The sequence below is a fragment of the Schistocerca gregaria genome, chromosome 4 (genome assembly GCF_023897955.1).
Source record: "Schistocerca gregaria isolate iqSchGreg1 chromosome 4, iqSchGreg1.2, whole genome shotgun sequence".
In the NCBI taxonomy this organism is placed as follows: domain Eukaryota; kingdom Metazoa; phylum Arthropoda; class Insecta; order Orthoptera; family Acrididae; genus Schistocerca; species Schistocerca gregaria.
Window position 1 is genome coordinate 417085656 of NC_064923.1, and position 19372 is coordinate 417105027.

The 19372-nt window shown below is 39.6% G+C and overlaps 1 protein-coding gene across 3 annotated transcripts in view; it reads left to right on the forward strand.

Moving 5' to 3' along the window:
• LOC126266861 (CREB-regulated transcription coactivator 1-like) overlaps nucleotides 1-19372 on the forward strand; it is a 674669-nt gene that overhangs the window by 114740 nt on the left and 540557 nt on the right. For all 3 annotated transcript variants that reach the window (XR_007548939.1, XM_049971482.1, XM_049971483.1), the window contains exon 2: nucleotides 2358-2613. Coding sequence is in view for 2 of the 3 variants with exons in the window: in XM_049971482.1 (XP_049827439.1) it covers nucleotides 2358-2613 (256 nt within the window). In the remaining variant the exon portion in view is untranslated. The remainder of the gene's footprint in view (nucleotides 1-2357; nucleotides 2614-19372) is intronic.

Below are 19372 nucleotides of genomic sequence, written 5' to 3' on the forward strand. Positions count from 1 at the left end.
CAATGCAACGCCTAGAGTTGGAAATTTGTGCCAGACCAGGACTTGAACCCAGATGCTGTGTTTCTCTAGAACAGTTGCCCTAACCGCTTCGGAAAGTCGGATGTGCTTTCTGTCAGATCCAAATTCCCACTCACCACACCACAGTGACCCTGTCCCATTTACCCCCTCCTCCCCACTCATAGATTTCTGATTCCTTGGTTGTCCGTTCACACTGATACTTTTTCAAAAAACAGACAGAAAATTATAGATACGAGTGGTATCTGAACTGTGGGATTCAGGCGGGGCTAGCTGCCCCTGCATGGCTCCCCGAGCTGTGGCATTCCGTGTGGAGGGTGTGCGAACTTCATCTCCCTGCAACCAGAGCAGGCGCCTGGTTTTTTGGGCCCCAAGTAAGCGTTCTAGGTCTCTTGTCCTAGATTAGTTTAAAATGCCGCTTTTTTGGATAAAATAGGAAAATTGTAATGCAAAAAATCTTACAATGCCTTGGTTACAAGGTTGATCTGATACTTTGTAAAATTGTATTTTCGTTCTAGCTTTTGTATATGGAAACTCTTATAATCCTTATATAATCTAATGAGTTACAATCACAGGTAATCAGACAAGCTGCTCTTGCCCCATTGTAGTTCTCAAAGTATTTTTAACTCTTCCAAGGGCACTGGATCACTGCTATGCTGGGGCAACAGCAACAGGCAAACTGCAGAAAATTTATAAGGCTACCATTATTCAGTATTTGGAACAGCAACAGGCAAAGTGCTAAAAATTTGTAAGGCTACCATTATTTTTGGAAATATGTTATTAAAATTGCACTAATGAAGAGTATTGAGAGGGCAAAGGGGGGAAGTGTCTTAGACACAAAATTTAGCTCCATGAATCTTTTTAACAGCAAAATTTCAAATCCTGCTTAATAAATGTCTACCCTGTACAGAAGTACTGTGCTTTCTGTGGGGTCTGATACTGTGGAATCGTCTAGTCCTGTAAAGTTCCATAAGAAACCAAATGTGTGCATCAGGTTGCAGGGCTTCTGGTGTTTCATCTAAAAAGCATTTTGTTTTGCCATTCTGTTTCTGTACTGCAAATCATTACATTCAAACCTGGTGATAATCCAATAGTTTTCATTATCATGCAATTTTCTGTGTAAATAGTATCACAACTATTTAGTCAGTGTATGGAATTCTTCCACTAGGCTCTTATTATTGGCACTTTCAGCACATACTGTTTCTTATTTTGGTTGATGCACAGTGTTACAAAGGTTTGTTGGAGCTAATATTTTCTACATTGAAGACATCAATACACTTTGAAATAATCTGAAGTACTTCTGAATGCCCTTTAGTTCAGTATGTGTCCCCACATTCAGATTAAAGTTGAAAGCAAGTTTAACTATCCTTTGTAATCCTGGAAAAGATGAGCAAATGGCTGCACAACATCTATTTGCACAGACCACCTTGTACATGAATGTACAATCCTACACTTTCTTTTAAAACTTTCCATTTTTGGGAGCTAGAATGAAAAACGTCGTGTTTTTGAAACAGTTTCAAAAATAGGTGCCACATCTGTGCAACTCTCCACAGCATGCACACCCGAAAGATTTAATGAGTGAGCACAGTGAAGTGAAAACAAATTGCCAGTGGATTTTCTTTTGATATATGCACTTGAGCTTCCTGATAGAGCCCACTCATGTAGTGACCGTTCTCGTGACCCTGCCCAGAACAGTCTGGAAATGTACGTCCTAATGTTTCAGCTCATTGCAAAATACATTTGCTTGGACACATGTATTAAATATCTTAAATGGTAGTACAGAACTATTACTCTGAACTAAGTCACACTATTAATTATAGAAGGTAATATATGAACAGTCTGAGAGTTCATAAAAGCTTACCATCAGACTACATCCTTCAGTTTCTGAGTGAGTGAAGCTTGAAATGTTACAAAAAATATCATTTTAAATTTGTTTAATCCACTATTGTTAGATAGTAAGACTTTTTTTCCTTTATTTGATTTTTATATAAAATATTGTGGTACTTGTTACTTGAATTCTCAAAAAATGAAATCGCCTTTAATAGTTAGAAGATATCTATTTCAATCTAATTACTTTTCACTGGTAATGGAACTCTTGTTTAGATTATTAGGTCGTTCTTATTTTACAGCACTTTCAATTGGCTTATAAAGCTTCCAAATGTGTGTGGTTTGTGGATCTGAATACTAAGAAATGAGATTTGGACATTTAGGTCCAGTAAGTTGATAGCTTTATGTTCTGTCTCACGTGCGTGAACCTTGGATTTAACTTGTTACTCAAAATTAAACTATCAAGAATTTTGATATTTCAGTTACTTTAAGTGCAGTTTTTTTGTGCATTCCAGAGTGCTCTTAGCAGCCTAGAGGAAATGAAGGCAGGTCGAGGTGACGGGACATATCAGGAACGAGGTCGGAGAATGGGTGTGGGACCAATGCGGTCTCGTCCTGCAGAGAAACGCATTGACACGTCTCCATATAGCAGTTCAACGTACCTATCACCTCCACCCGACACTAGCTGGAGACGCACAAATTCGGATTCTGCCCTGCATCAGAGCGCTATGGCCACTACTACAGAAGCTGGTTTATCCTCGCAGAGGAGAGGTAATAAACACATTGAGATGGAAATGGCTGTAAAATAGTTTCTTGTCTCCAAGTTTCTTTTCCTGGAACAAGGTGCATTACATTTTCACTTGTAAAAAGACAACGTGTGTTTACGCACCACATTATTTTCTCTTTGAGGCAGTGTTTTAGTTTGAACTTTGCACTTGTCTTGCTTATAGAACTATACAGGGTGTTAGAAAAGGTATGGCCAAACTTTAGGAAACATTACTCACACACAAAGAAAGAAAATATGTTATGTGGACATGTGTCTGGAAACGCTTACTTTCCATGTTAGAGCTTATTTTATTACTTCTCTTCAAATCATGTTAATCATGGAATGGAAACACACAGCAACTGAACGTACCAGCGTAACTTCAAACACTTTGTTACAGGAAATGTTCAAAATGTCCTCCGTTAATGAGGATACATGCATCCACCCTCTGTCACATGGAATCCCTGATGTGCTGATGCAGCCCTGGAGAATGGCGTATTGGATCACAGCTGTCCACAATATGGACACGAAGAGTCTCTACATTTAGTACCGGGATTGCGTAGACAAGAGCTTTCAAATGCCCCCATAAATGAAAGTCAAGAGGGTTGAGGTCAGGAGAGCGTGGAGGCCATGGAATTGGTCCACTTCTACCAATCCATCGGTCACTGAATCTGTTGTTGAGAAGCGTACGAACACTTTGACTGAAATGTGCAGGAGCTCCATCGTGCATGAACCACATGTTGTGTCATACTTGTAAAGGCACATGTTCTAGTAGCACAGGTAGAGTATCCCGTATGAAATAATGATAACGTGCTCCATTGAGCGTAGGTGGAAGAACATGGGGACCAGTCAAGACACCAGCAATGCCTGCCAAACCGTTCACTGAAAATCTGTGTTGATGACATGGTTGCACAATTACGTGCGATTCTTGTCAGCCCACACATGTTGATTGTGAAAATTTACAATTTGATCACGTACCCATGGAGGCCAATCAGCTGCTGATAGTGCCTGCACACGCTGTACACGGTACGGAAACAAGTGGTTCTCCCGTAGCACTCTCCATACAGTGATGTGGTCAACATTACCTTGTACAGCAGCAACTTCTCTGATGCTGACATTAGGGTTATTGTCAACTGCACGAAGAATTGCCTCGTCCATTGCAGGTGTCCTTGTCGTTTTAGGTCTTCCCCAGTCGCGAGTCATAGGCTGGAATGTTCCGTGCTCCCTAAGGCGCCGATCAACTGCTTCGAACGTCTTCCTGTCGGGACACCTTCGTTCTGGAAATCTGTCTCGATACAAACGTACCGTGCCACGGCTATTGCCCCATGCTAATCTGTACATCAAATGGGCATCTGCCAACTTCACAATTGTAAACATGGCACTGACTGCAAAACCACATTCGTGATTAACACTAACCTGTTGATACTACGTACTGATGTGGTTGATGCTAGTACTGTAGAGCAATGAGTCGCATGTCTACACAAGCACCGAAGTCAACATTACCTTCCTTCAATTGGGTCAGCTGGCGGTGAATCGAGGAAGTACAGTACATACTGACGAAACTAAAATGAGCTCTAACATGGAAATTAAATGTTTCTGGACACATGTCCACATAACATCTTTTCTTTATTTGTGTGTGAGGAATGTTTCCGGAAAGTTTGGCTGTACCTTTTTGTAACACCCTGTATACTTAACTGAGTGTTCTTTAGATTACGATCTAGGAATATCCTAAATGTTTTAAGACAGTTATAATGTAAACTAGGTGCACAATCTGTAAACATGAAGTTTAGTTGGAAAAGCCATTGTAATATATTAGATATATGTGATAGGAAAAAAGCAAACTGGTGCTTTTCGTTTATTATTTTTGTAGAATAAAAGCAAACTGGTGCTTTTCAATTATTATAATGTTGTTCTAACAAGGACCGACAGAAGATTCTGTTAACATATTAGATATATCCCTTCAGCAATTGTATATTCTTGACTTGTGGCCTTATATGAAAATATGTTGCAGCCAATATTGAGCAGTTATGGTTCAACATGAAGTTCAAACCATAGAGAAAATTGACATTTTTCAGACATGTGATTTACAAACAGCCTTTGCTAATGGCTGCAATATTTTAGATGCAGAACTGTGTATGCAAAGGAAAGCAGTAATGGATATTTACATATCTGATTTTATGATCTTACGATAAGGAACAGCATATGTATTCGGGTGGACAATGAATCATTTATTGCCCTTCTGCCAGAAGGAAGGACAGAATTGTCTAAAATTGTTACATATGTGACTTCTGCAGTTGAGTAAACAAGCTGCATTACTTAGACCTGAGAAACATTAAAGTACATATTAATAATTAAACTGAGCATATCACTCACTCAGTGCACATGCCATACCTAAGGCTATGTGAAGCAGGCTTCCTCTTACTTAAAATGACCAATGATAACTATTACTAGGCCATTATACGAGGGTTGGAGCTTAAATAGTGGCAGCTATTTATCCACAAGCGATACAAAAGAGTTACATGTTTGCCCTTCAAAGTAGTCACCAGCATTGTGTAGAACCCATTGCCAGCAAAGTGGAAGGCGTAGTATACCATTAGCAGAGCCTGTACTGTTGATGGTGTGAATGGAGCGGTCTACTGCCTGTCGAATCTCTAGAACAGTTCTGAAGCGGATGCCACAAATTGGTTCCTTCATCTTTGGAATCAAATCAAAGTCACAAAGACTTAAGCCGTATTACTGTTCGTTTTTGGAGCATCACCTGCGACCAGCTTTGCGAAAGAAGCGGCGACACTTTCTCCACAACCCACCCATCATTTTTCAGGACAATGCGCGGGAGCATATAGCGCAATCTGTGGCTGTTTTTTTTGGTCAATGGGACTGGGGAGTACTGTACTGGCCACCATACTCCCCGGACTTAAGTCCTTGTGACTTTGATTTGATTCTGAATATGAAGGAACCACTTCGTGGCATTCGCTTCAGAACTGTTCCAGAGATTCGACAGGCAGTAGACCACTCCATTTGCATCATCAACAGATCAGGCTCTGTTAATGGCATACTACGCCTTCCACATTGCTGGCAACAGGGTCTATGCGATGCTGGTGACTACTTTGAAGGACAGTAACAGGTGCAAACATGTAACCCTTTTGTATTGGATGTGAATAAATAGTTGCCACTATTTAAGTTCCAATCCTTGTAGATAAAAGAAATACCCACAGCAGGCTGTGCTTTGTGGCCCTGTTCTCTCTTGGCTTGATGGTGATGCGTGACCAGTCGAGATAACGTGGAACGGCTCCATCGATTATGACAACACCAATCTGTAACTATTAAAAAAAACTCCTCTCGTGGTTTGGTTACTTTCAGATATTGTATCTCGAAAATGATATCACTGTCTCGATGGAGCAGCACGCCGGAATGTGTGCGGCGCCCTTGCTTGTCTTGAAAGCAATTGTGTTCTGTTGATCTCCTTCACTTATAAATGTAGCAACTGTACCACTCGATAGCGATATGCCTCCATTGATCTGAAATAACCAAAAGTCCCTTGCGTGTTCGCAACAGACCCTTCAGTTTACTCGAACTTTGCTGATTATAGTTCTTATGCCCTGTTTGAGAACTGTTATTCAAATGGTAACAAATAGTGTCTTGAATCATCATTCCATCACTCAAGCTGAGGACACATAGTGAATTTTGCAAGGATACTAAGTTGTTAATTACTATTCCGTCGTCAGAGCGTTGCTATGTCGCGTATTCAACAACTGCACAACATAACTCCAGAGATAACATTCCCTTGAGCATTGTTAAGAATGTGTCATAAATTTGGTGTAAGGTTATTGCTGTTCACATTTAAATTATTACTAATTCACTTTGCATTTTTATGTTATCAGAATAATCAGTTAATTTCATGAATACTCTTTAAATGTGCATGAAATGATGTAGGCAACACAGATAATTAAAGTTGAATTAAGGTTTATTGTTCTTCGTAATTATTGTCTGTCCCTTCGCTGAACATACACACCGATATGTCATTTAGAGCATTATGTCCATCAACATTAGTAATCCTGACTTTGACGATAACTTCTGACAATACGGCAAAATTGTAATCTCTTTGTGATTGCGATTAGTTTTGACCTACTCAAATCTAATAATCGAGTTTATGTCAGCCATCAGTTTCTTTCTGTGTCCTTTGATGTTCGTGACTATTAACTATGTTGAAGGCTAAGTACGATCACAAATTGATAATCACGTGATCCACTTTTCTGTCACATACATCAAAATCCCGTTATTTGTCTAATGGTAAAGATGATCCTACTTTAGTCCGACTTCTGACTAATATTTGCAGTTCGTGACTATTAACTATGTTGAAGGCTAAGTACGATCACAAATTGATAATCACGTGATCCACTTTTCTGTCACATACATCAAAATCCCGTTATTTGTCTAATGGTAAAGATGATCCTACTTTAGTCCGACTTCTGACTAATATTTGCAGTCTATATTATAAAAATTCAAGTCAGTTTTAAAACAATCTAGCTGTGCTTAACATGCGTACAAGAATACAAGAGAGAAGTAACTACTCCATTGCTGAGTTACATTGTAGTCACAGCGAACTTAGAGCCCAATGCGGCTACAACTCTCTTCTAGGATAACTGTTATCTTCGGTCAATTTATGGTATGGTCTTTAACCTTCATAAATAATAACTTTTCAATTCTTTCTTTAAAGTTTCTGTTTTGTATCACATGGTATTCTTTCATTCAGTCCTTTCTTTATGATAATTATTAGTATTTATATATCATCCCTGTTAATCAAACTGACGAGTGTAAATGTTGTTGTCAGTAGCTGCCATTATTGTCAAGATGACTAATTTTACTATTTCTTTTGCAACAAAAGGGTGGTAATTATGGGTTCTATATTTGGGGTGTTACACTATGTCACACATCATTTTGTACAGACATGTCTTTAGCAGAGTTGCAATAATTGAAAGTGTGTAATGAGCTCAAAAGACAGGAAATTAGAGTGCAAAAGAACTACAGCTGAAAATATGTGTAAAATAAATGTGCCTTGTTTATGCCAGTTATTTACTGTAAAGTTCTATGTACTGACTTGGCAGAAAATCCTAAGAAATTTTGGTCCTATGTCAAAGCGGTAGGTGGATCAAAACAAAATGTCCAGACACTCTGTGACCAAAATGGTACTGAAACAGAGGATGACAGACTAAAGGCCGAAATACTAAATGTCTTCTTCCAAAGCTGTTTCACAGAGGAAGACTGCACTGTGCTTCCTTCTCTAGATTGTCGCACAGTTGACAAAATGGTAGATATCGAAGTAGACGACAGAGGGATAGAGAAACAATTAAAATCGCTCAAAAGAGGAAAGGCCGCTGGTCCTGATGGGATACCAGTTCGATTTTACACAGAGTACGCGAAGGAACTTGCCCCCCTTCTTGCAGCGGTGTACCGTAGGTCTCTAGAAGAGCGAAGCGTTCCAAAGGATTGGAAAAGGGCACAGGTCATCCCCGTTCTCAAGAAGGGACGTCGAACAGATGTGCAGAACTATAGACCTATATCTCTAACGTCGATCAGTTGTAGAATTTTGGAACACGTATTATGTTAGAGTATAATGTCTTTTCTGGAGACTAGAAATCTACTCTGTAGGAATCAGCATGGGTTTCGAAAAAGACGATCGTGTGAAACCCAGCTCGCGCTATTCGTCCACGAGACTCAGAGGGCCTTAGACACGGGTTCACTGGTAGATGCCGTGTTTCTTGACTTCCGCAAGGCGTTTGACACAGTTCCCCACAGTCGTTTAATGAACAAAGTAAGAGCATACGGACTATCAGATCAATTGTGTGATTGGATTGAGGAGTTCCTAGATAACAGAACGCAGCACGTCATTCTCAATGGAGAGAAGTCTTCCGAAGTAAGAGTGATTTCAGGTGTGCCGCAGGGGAGTGTCATAGGACCGTTGCTATTCACAATATACATAAATGACGTGGTGGATGACATCGGAAGTTCACTGAGGCTTTTTGCAGATGATGCTGTGGTGTATCGAGAGGTTGCAACAATGGAAAATTGTACTGAAATGCAGGAGGATCTGCAGCGAATTGACGCATGGTGCACGGAATGGCAATTGAATCTCAATGTAGCGAAGTGTAATGTGATGCGAATATATAGAAAGATAGGTCCCTTATCATTTAGCTACAAAATAGCAGGTCAGCAATTGGAAGCAGTTAATTCCATAAATTACCTGGGAGTACGCATTAGGAGTGATTTAAAATGGAATGATCATATAAAGTTGATCGTCGGTAAAGCAGATGCCAGACTGAGATTCATTGGAAGAATCCTAAGGAAATGCAATCCGACAACAAAGGAAGTAGGTTACAGTACGCTTGTTCGCCCAATGCTTGAATACTGCTCAGCAGTGTGGGATCCGCACCAGGTAGGGTTGATAGAAGAGATAGAGAAGATCCAACGGAGAGCAGCGCGCTTCGTTACAGGATCATTTAGTAATTGCGAAAGCGTTACGGAGATGATAGATAAACTCCAGTGGAAGACTCTGCAGGAGAGACGCTCAGTAGCTCGGTACGGGCTTTTGTTAAAGTTTCGAGAACATACCTTCACCGAAGAGTCAAGCAGTATATTGCTCCCTCCTACGTATATCTCGCGAAGAGACCATGAGGATAAAATCAGAGAGATTAGAGCCCACACAGAAGCATACCGACAATCCTTCTTTCCACGTACAATACGAGACTGGAATAGAAGGGAGAACCGATAGAGGTACTCAGGGTACCCTCCGCCACACACCGTCAGGTGGCTTGCGGAGTACGGATGTAGATGTAGATACTGAAAGCTTGTCTATGTAAGTTACACATTAGATATGAAAATAAGAGGTACAAGCATTCTGCCAACCCATGTAGTGTGGTAAACGATCGCAGTTATAAGGTTATGTAGGTTGTTGTGCAAAGGTCATGGTAGTAGACAAAGTTATTCTTCCTCCTCAGAATTGCATGCAACAAGATTTTATGTTTATAGAACAAAAATCTGCTTCAGTTGCCGGTAATTTTCTTAATTTTTTTCATGACCAGTTTCAAAGCTGAAAGCTTTATTTTAGAGTGCCACCAGCTGCGAACGAGAAGGCTGCTAATGTACAAGTATTATGTGGTTGACATCCAAAATGAAAACCACTATTGTGGAAAGTGGTGTACTCACAAATTATGGTAACATAAAAGTGTCATGGTTGGGTCAGTCAATCAGGGGGATCACACCAACATCAAACAAATGCTTAGGCAAGGAACAAAAATGCTAACCGTGTGGAAGGTTCTGTACCAAAATGAACTTCAGTAAATAAACAACTGAACTGATGCTTAGGACTAGCAACCACAACCCCACCCCCCTCCCCTCTGGACAGCACAACACAGAAGTGATTAGTGCAGATGGCCCAAAAGTCAGCTGACCACAGTGGTGGAAAGGACTGACGAAGGAGCCACTGAGATAGAGAAATGAAGTAAATAGCTACAGAAGGACAGAAAATTGGGTTGACTAGACCATCTGCTTACGTACATGTGGTTCACAAGCTCAAAACAAAATAGAACTACAAATATAAGAATAAATATAATATAATAAAATAAAATAAAAACATGAAAATACCACTAAAACAATGTGGTAACAGATGATGTATAAATATATGTGTAAAAATTGAGCAATAAGAAAGCAAAAGGTGATGTTTGGTAGAAGAATGAAGCCAACAGTTAGGATTGCTAACCATGCAAGGACTTGTATTACATATTAGTATAAAAAGTTTCAATTAGGATGAAAATGATAATTCAAAAGGAGTAAAACATGTATATATATAAGACAGCACATTGCATCCACACAGTACCAGGCATAATACAAATAAACGAGGAGTAAAGGTATTATAATATATATCCATGGAAAGCATGTAAATAAATTATGCCTATGTGTGGTGGGGATTGAAATGAAATAACAAACTAACTTAACTTGATGCTGTCAAAACAGTGGTGATGCAGTGGTTAACAAGTCAGACGGCAGATTTCCATGAGGAGGGTATTCAAAAACTGGTACAACGTTATAACAAGTGCCTCAATATTGCAGAAATTATGTAGAAAAGTAGATTAAGGTACAGGCTTTCATGTAAAAATAAAATTATTGAGAAATCTTTGCACGTCTTTTTTAAATTTCAAATCGGTACTTACTTAAAAAAACACCCCTCATAGAACTATGGCAGGCAAGTAACAAAACTGTCTACATGTAGTGGACAAGAACAGTAAAATTCAGGTGCAGTAGAATGTATTTACGAGGGCAATCCCAAAAGTAACAGAACTCTGTTTGTGTGGCAGTTCGTCACACTGCTACGAAGAGTGCTGTGTGTAAACATGCACACGCCACACTGAGGCAGTCAGTCTTGGCTTGGCAGCCGTTAAAGAATGGAGCTCCCGTCCCATGTTACCATCAAGTGCGAATTGCGCACAGTTATTTGATTTTTGAATGCAAAGGGCACTGTTCCAATTGAAATCCATCGCCAATTGACGGAAGTGTATGGTGAGTCGTGCATGGATGTCAAAAATGTTCGTAAGAGGTGTAGAGAGTTTGCAGCTGGTTGGACCGAAATTCACGATGAATGAAGGAGCAGGAGACCATCAATTTCTGAGGAGTCAGTGTTGAAGGTTGAGCAAAGCATGCATGAAGATAGGTGGATCACCTTGGATGATATCTGCACGTTGGTTCCTAAGGTTTCCCAAAGCAACACTCACAAAATTTTTACGAAATGAACTACTGGAAGGTGTGTGCAAGATGGGTGCCATGCATGCTGACTAAGGACTACATGTGGCAACGAGTTTAAGCTTCCTGCGCATTTCTTCACTGCCTTGCAGACGAACAGGACAACTTTCTGGACTCAATTGTCACGGGTGACGAAACCTCGGCATACCACTTTACACCTGATACAAAGCAACAATCATGCTAGTGACGGCACCCTTCTTCTCAACATGGTGGCGAGCTGGTATAACACGGGCGTACAAAAACTGCCACAGCGTCTAAAAAGAATGCATTGACAGAAATGGTTATTATGTCAAAAAATAGCTAAATGTTCAAGCTGTAAACTGATGTAATCTATTGTAGGAATAAACGGGTCTATGTACTTATAAAAAATAGGAGTCCTTACTTTTGGGATTACCCTTGTAACAACAGAGACGTTGCAGTAATAGAAACTAATGTTAAATATATGAGAATGTCAATGATAAAACAATTTATCTATTATTAAAGAATGGAAGCTTGGAAGACTTAGAACAATTTGCATCATTTAGTGCTTAAGGAATTCATAGTTATTTAGAATAAACTTATGTTTATATGTTGTTCATTAATTTAGCGTAAACTTGGGGCTCTGGTTCAAATTTTGCAAAATTTCAGTTTCTTAAAGGCTGTTGGGGATATGTCCTTTTGGGTGGTGGTGAAAGGTTTTGAGGTTTGTGTTGATGCCTGGGATTGAGTGTTTACAGGCCTTAAGGTGCCTGCTTAAAGCTGATTTCGAATTGCTTGGTTCCTGATGTTCCTTAAATGTGACAGCAAACATCTACTGTGTTTGGTGGTATGTATTGTTGGTGCATCGTCCAATTTTCCTTAGCCATTTACACTCTTTCACAGATACAGTCCATAGATATGGAACTTTGTAGTACTTCATACTGTTCACATCTTGATTAACTGGTGCAAGGTAATCTCCTGGTGCATACTAGTGCTTTTCTATTGCATAACTGCTGCTCGAGAGAATCAACAATTTGTGTTAAATAAGTGTGGATAGTCATGTAATCATTTGGAATTTTTAGTTATGATTTTGTACACTCTGAGCTACATCATGTAAATAATGTACTATGGCGCACAATGCGGCTACCTTGTACTTCTGTGGAAGATTAGATAACTTGTGAATAATGCTGTTGGTGGTCGACTCCTTTCTGTAGATGTCATACATGATATTACTGCCCAGTAAAACAGAAAATGTATTTGGGGATGCATACCATCCATGGAGAAGAAATAAAAACCTTGAGGTTCGCCGATGACATCGTAATTCTGTCAGAGACAGCAAAGGACTTGGAAGAGCAGTTGAACGGAATGGACAGTGTCTTGAAAGGAGGATATAAGATGAACATCAACAAAAGCAAAACGAGGATAATGGAATGTAGTCGAATTAAGTCGGGTGATGCTGAGGGAATTGGATTAGGAAATGAGACACTTAAAGTAGTAAAGGAGTTTTGCTATTTGGGGAGCAAAATAGCTGATGATGGTCAAAGTAGAGAGGATATAAAATGTAGACTGGCAATGGCAAGGAAAGCATATCTGAAGAAGAGAAATTTGTTGACATCGAGTATAGATTTAAGTGTCAGGAAGTCGTTTCTGAAAGTATTTGTATGGAGTGTAGTCATGTATGGAAGCGAAACATGGACGATAAATAGTTTGGACAAGAAGAGAATAGAAGCTTTCGAAATGTGGTGCTACAGAAGAATGCTGAAGATTAGTTGGGTAGATCACATAACTAATGAGGAAGTATTGAACAGGATTGGGGAGAAGAGAAGTTTGTGGCACAACTTGACGAGAAGAAGGGATCGGTTGGTAGGACATGTTCGGAGGCATCAAGGGATCACCAATTTAGTATTGGAGGGCAGCGTGGAGGGTAAAAATCGTAGAGGGAGACCAAGGGATGAATACACTAAGCAGATTCAGAAGGATGTACAGGGTGTATACGACCTGGGACAACCGGAAGTTCCAGGGAAAACCCGGGGATTTTTTCATCCGGGAGAAAACTGGGAAAAACCCGGGATAGTTTTAGAATTCCGTGAATTTTTCATTGTTTAAGATTTCCGTTAAATTTTTGTAATGTTGACTGGTAAGAACTGATACTCTAACAAAAGATATTACTGTATCCCGCTACTGCAGAATAATACTTCAACAATAAAACATAAACGAGAGAAAAAAACAAAAATAACTTAAATTGCAAAGGTAATGCGCCATATACAATGACGACACACAGTGATCATGCAAGCGTCTGCCAATTGAAAATGTGTCAAAGGCTTTAGGAAGACTATGAAGTGCTTCATAACAACAAATTGCCTCCACTGAGCATTAAGTCGCAACTGTTTACATTCGATTTGTTTTAGCAGTTAAGTCACGTTTGCGTAGTAGATTCTCCCCCTTCTGGCTACAGGAATGTGGCTGTTGGCTGTGCAAGCAGTCGCAGCAAGCAGCTAGATGCTACCGGAAAAAGGGGGGCCAAATTCATATTCTTGAGGGAAAAAACTTGTTACACAAGGCACCTAGCATCCAGCACACGTTTGTCTATCGAGTATTCCTATGATTTTTGAATCGCTTCCCTGTTGGTTTTTGAACATTTTTGAGCACATTTTAAGTTGATTCCTGAATGAATCATAAGTTGACTTTTGATTGCATGCATAGTGTATGTATTGTCTCTGTCAGGAGAATCCTCGTCGCATCTAGAAATAAACTTTCCGCAGACAAAAGGGGGCGGGGCAATACGAGCTGAGGGAGTAAAGCCAAACGGACGAATGCCAATCGCTGTCTGATCATGTGGTTGATTGGGTTTGCGAATGATCAGCATTGTTATAATTACTAGCTAAATCCGTAGATTCAGACAACCAGAATGGAAATAAGTGACCAACAGGAGCAACAGGTGAGAAAGATTACGTATTGTCTTCTCGGTGTATCCAAGAAAATGAAATTTTGACAGAAAATTTTTGGCCATATCGCTACAGTAGTAAGGACCACTTCTACAGTCCCCGGCTTGCAGACGCGTAAGTTCTATTCTGGAAGTCTATTCTTGAAGTATCGCGGAAAACGTGTTGTTCGAACATCGTAATAACGCTTAAGCAGAAAATAATCGCGGGATAACTAAACCTGTGATCCTGACAGGGTTAGTGAAGTTAATCGGCAAACAAATCTTGACAATGGCAGCAATTGCTACAGAATTGGTATTGACAAGCTTGTTAAAATGATGAAGGAGAAGAAACGGGGACATAACACAAATTATGGAACTTTTCGATCTCGTGCTTGAGAAACTGGTGCATAGGAATGAAATGTGAAACTATTTCCTAACATAAAGCTTTTGGCTTGTAGTAGGCCAAATAGGCATTTGATATTGGTACTTCGTGAATTATATATTGTCATGTTATAAAAATGACCATTTCTGCCAAAACAGTGTCATTTGTCTACATCTACATGTACATTTGTACTCCGCAAACAACCGAACGGTGTGTGGCGGAGGGCACTTTACGTGCCACTGTCATTACCTCTCTTTCCTGTTCCAGTCTCGTATGGTTCGCGGGAGAAACGACTGTCTGAAAGCCTCCGTGCACGCTCTAATCTCTCTAATTTTACATTCGTGATCTAATCGGGAGGTATAAGTAGGGGGAAGCAATATATTCGATACCTCATCCAGAAACGCACCCTCTCGAAACATGGAGAGTAAGCTACACCGCGATGCAGAGCGCCTCTCTTGCAGAGTTTGCCACTTGAGTTTGTTAAACATCTCCGTAATGCTATCACGGTTACCAAATAACCCTGTGATGAAACGCGCCGCTCTTCTTTGGATCTTCTCTATCTCCTCTGTCAACCCGACCTGGTACGGACCCCACACTGATGAGCAATACTCAAGTATAGGTCGAACGAGTGTTTTGTAAGCCACCTCCTTTGTTGATGGACTACATTTTCTAAGGACTCTCCCAATGAATCTCAACCTGGTACCTGCCTTACCAACAATTAATTTTATATGATCATTCCACTTCAAATCGTTCCGCACGCATACTCCCAGATATTTTACAGAAGTAACTGCTACAAGTGTTTGTTCTGCTATCATATAATCATACAATAAAAGATCCTTCTTTCTATGTATTCGCAATACATTACATTTGTCTATGTTAAGGGTCAGTTGCCACTCCCTGCACCAAGTGCCTGTCCGCTGCAGATCTTCCTGCGTTTCGCTACAATTTTCTAATGCTGCAACTTCTCTGTATACTATAGCATCATCCGCGAAAAGCAGCATGGAACTTCCGACACTATCTACTAGGTCATTTATATATATTGTGAAAAGCAATGGTCCCATAACACTCCCCTGTGGCACACCAGAGGTTACTTTAACGTCTGTAGACGTCTCTCCGTTGATAACAACATGAAGTGTTCTGTTTGCTAAAAACTCTTCAATCCAACCACACAGCTGGTATGATATTCCGTAGGCTCTTACTTTGTTTATCAGGTGACAGTGCGGAACTGTATCGAACGCCTTCTGGAAGTCAAGAAAAATAGCATCTACCTGGGAGCCTGTATCTAATATTTTCTGGGTCTCATGAACAAATAAAGCGAGTTGGGTCTCACACGATCGCTGTTTCCAGAATCCATGTTGATTCCTACAGGGTAGATTCTGGGTTTCCAAAAACGACATGATACTTGAGCAAAAAACATGTTCTAAAATTCTACAACAGATAGACGTCAGAGATATAGGTCTATAGTTTTGCGCATCTGCTTGATGACCCTTCTTGAAGACTGGGACTACCTGTGCTCTTTTCCAGCCATTTGGAACCTTCCATTCCTCTAGAGACTTGTGGTACACGGCTGTTAGAAGGGGGGCAAGTTCTTTCGCGTACTATGTGTTACAAAATTGTTGCCATATTAGAAAGGCCTATTTTGTTTTATGTAGCAGACAGTGACAAGATAGACGTAATCAGATCGATAAACCACTCCAGTCTAGGGTATTATTTGTATTAACAGCTTTTTTAGTATTAGATAATGACATTTTGATTTTTCATGTAGCAAAACGTTTGACAAACTTTGATGAGGTAATAGATTCTTTCGCAGAAAGGAAAGCACGCCATGTAAAGCTGAAGCAAGATTAGAGAGAAAAAAATGCTAGGAGGTAAGGTTTGAAGAAATATGTAAATTCTTGCTTATCTCTTGTCAGATGAACATTTCTTGAAAATTCGATTTTTTTTTTTAGTATTAACTCGGTTCGCAAATGTAGATTCGGGGCTGGTGCGCAGAGCAATTTGAGTAGTGGGTAGTCTCCACATGACCCGTGTTTACATTTAGTGATTTTGCTGTTTCCCCTTCGTTTACTCTCACGTCAAATGAAAACAAAACAGATATCTGTGGCCTGAAGCTATCAAGTGAATTAAAATACATTCACTTAATTATGGTAGGGTAAAATGTCATTAATTTCAGATTTTATTTTATTTCCACCTTTCTTACAGTCAAGCATTAATCGCCTCGCGGAATAATGAAGTGATTCTTTTCTCTTTGCTAAAGAAATTCGACTTTTGTTAATCTTTTCTGAAGAGGCAGTCAATGCACTTAAACGAAATCTTTAATTCCACAGTACTGGCTAGTTTCAACTGCTCGCTGCATTTCAAGTGCACGTTTTCATTTTCTAGCACGTATGGCATTTTGTCATAATAAAGAACCAAACATGATATAATACAGTGCTGGTGCTCCAAGAAAATTTACATCCCGAAAACCACACTGAAAAGATTATCGTCTACATCATTGTGAATCCGGACATACGAATGTGCACTTTAAATATGCACATTTTAATATTGTTTACGGAATTCCGGTGCTCTTTCAGTATCAAATGGTTCAAATGGCTCTGAGCACTATGGGACTTAACTTCTGAGGTCATCAGTCCCCTAGAACTTAGAACTACTTAAACCTAACTAACCTAAGGACATCACACACATCCATGCCCGGAGCAGGATTCGAACCTGCGATCGTAGCGGTCTCGCGGTTCCAGACTGAAACGCCTAGAACCGCTCGGCCACACCGGCCAGCTCTTGCAGTATCCTCTGATGTCTTGTTTCTTTTATGACATAATGTATGTTCTTTCAATGTTTTACACGTATGTAGTTACGGGTTTCCTACGTCATGATAGCTACCATAGCGTGGTGTCGTCTGTCATCTGCGCTTTCTGGCAACTGCTGAAACGAACCTATTTGTAACAAGTCACGGGAAAATATTGTGAATAGTGGTTTAAAAAGCATTACTTTCACAGTAAATATCCTTTTATGTAAGTTGAGCTATGTGCAAGAATGTACCATGAATTTATTAAATCACAGAGCGTTTGACTCTCATTTAAAAATCAACTCTTTGATGACGCACCTTTTAGAAGAATTTCGAACCTGAAGATCAGATATTTATGTCATTATTAAAAATTTTACTGGCACATTTGTGTGATATATCTTAAAGTGTAACACGGGCAAAAAAGATCAACAGTATATGCAAAAGCTTAGCTTCTCTTGCAGCTTGAGAACAATATGTGAAAACTTTGCTTTTCTTGTTGCAATACTATGTATATTAATTTCAACTATTAACTTTCCCTGTCTGTGTGTTCGTGCTACTTAACAGTGATGTTGCTGTTGGCTGACTACATCACGTGTCCTAAGCTCTGAATATCCGCTGTCATCGGCTGGTGAGATCATGTGACATGAGCTATGAACGGCCTACAAAAGCACATCAAAATCTCAATTTCAATGATTCGGAAAGTAACATGCGGTGTTTGGTGGAATTTCAGTGTATACTTTCGTAATACGAAAATACACAGCGTTCATGTTGCTGCACATCAAAGATATTTCCAAAATGCGTCTTTTTCCCTGAGTTTCGTTTTTTAAAGTGCCGCGATATTGTACGCCTGGGTATAGAACAATAACCATTCAAATGATTGATAAGGGAAAAGGGAAAATATACTGTCACCTGGGAGAAAGTGTACTTTTAACCTTTAAATCCGGGAAAAATCTGGGATTTTTTTTCCTTGTCCATGTATACACCCTGATGTAGGTTGCAGTAGGTACTGGGAGATGAAGAAGCTTGCACAGGATAGAGTAGCATGGAGAGCTGCATCAAACCAGTCTCAGGACTGAAGACCACAACAACAACAACAACAACAACAACCATTCAAATCTTGTTGGAATTGGATAAATTGTTCCTTTGAGCTGTTACAAAGAAAAAAATCATCATCTACAGAACACCAGTGATGTATAATTTTGTTTATGGGTGGTATTTGTTTGAAAAAAATTTGGGATGCAATGTGGGTGATTAAAGTATTAGCAACTATGTTTGAAAGGTTGTGTTGTCCATAGACAGCATTCCCAAATCGAAAGTAGTTGCATGAAGGACCAGCCAGAGGAATATAATGAGCTCATTAATGACTTCTGTACCAAAATTAATGTATTGTTTCAAATTATTCTTGATGATGAGGGTCATTTCCTTTCTAGGGATAATAGTGTACATGTTAGTGTACATGTTGGTGACATTCAAGCTGGCCATATATGTTGTTGGGAACACAAATATCATTTAAGCAGACAACGAGCTCATGTTAATTTTTAAATACATAGGTGGCTGGCTAATGGTAATACTTGTAAAGAAAAGAGTAATCAGTGGAGTCTGTGGCGATAACAGTCGCTCTAAGGGGAGCATTAAGCTTATGTATTGTTGATGTACCTCTTAATGTGGCAGTTTCAGGATTCATTGGTAATAACACACTTTTTTGAAAGGGGTCAAATATTTTTATAAGTTTTTAAATGCAATTTTGATTTGATATTAATTAAAATTTTTGAAGTTCAATTTGAAACAATAAGCTTTAGTGTAAAATGTAAACTTTCATGGCCGGAACTGTCATGATTAATAAAATTCTTTTCCGGGCTATTATGCCGTGGTCTGATGGATTTTGCATTGTAACCCAACGTTTCGTCCCCATCTGCGGAGGACATC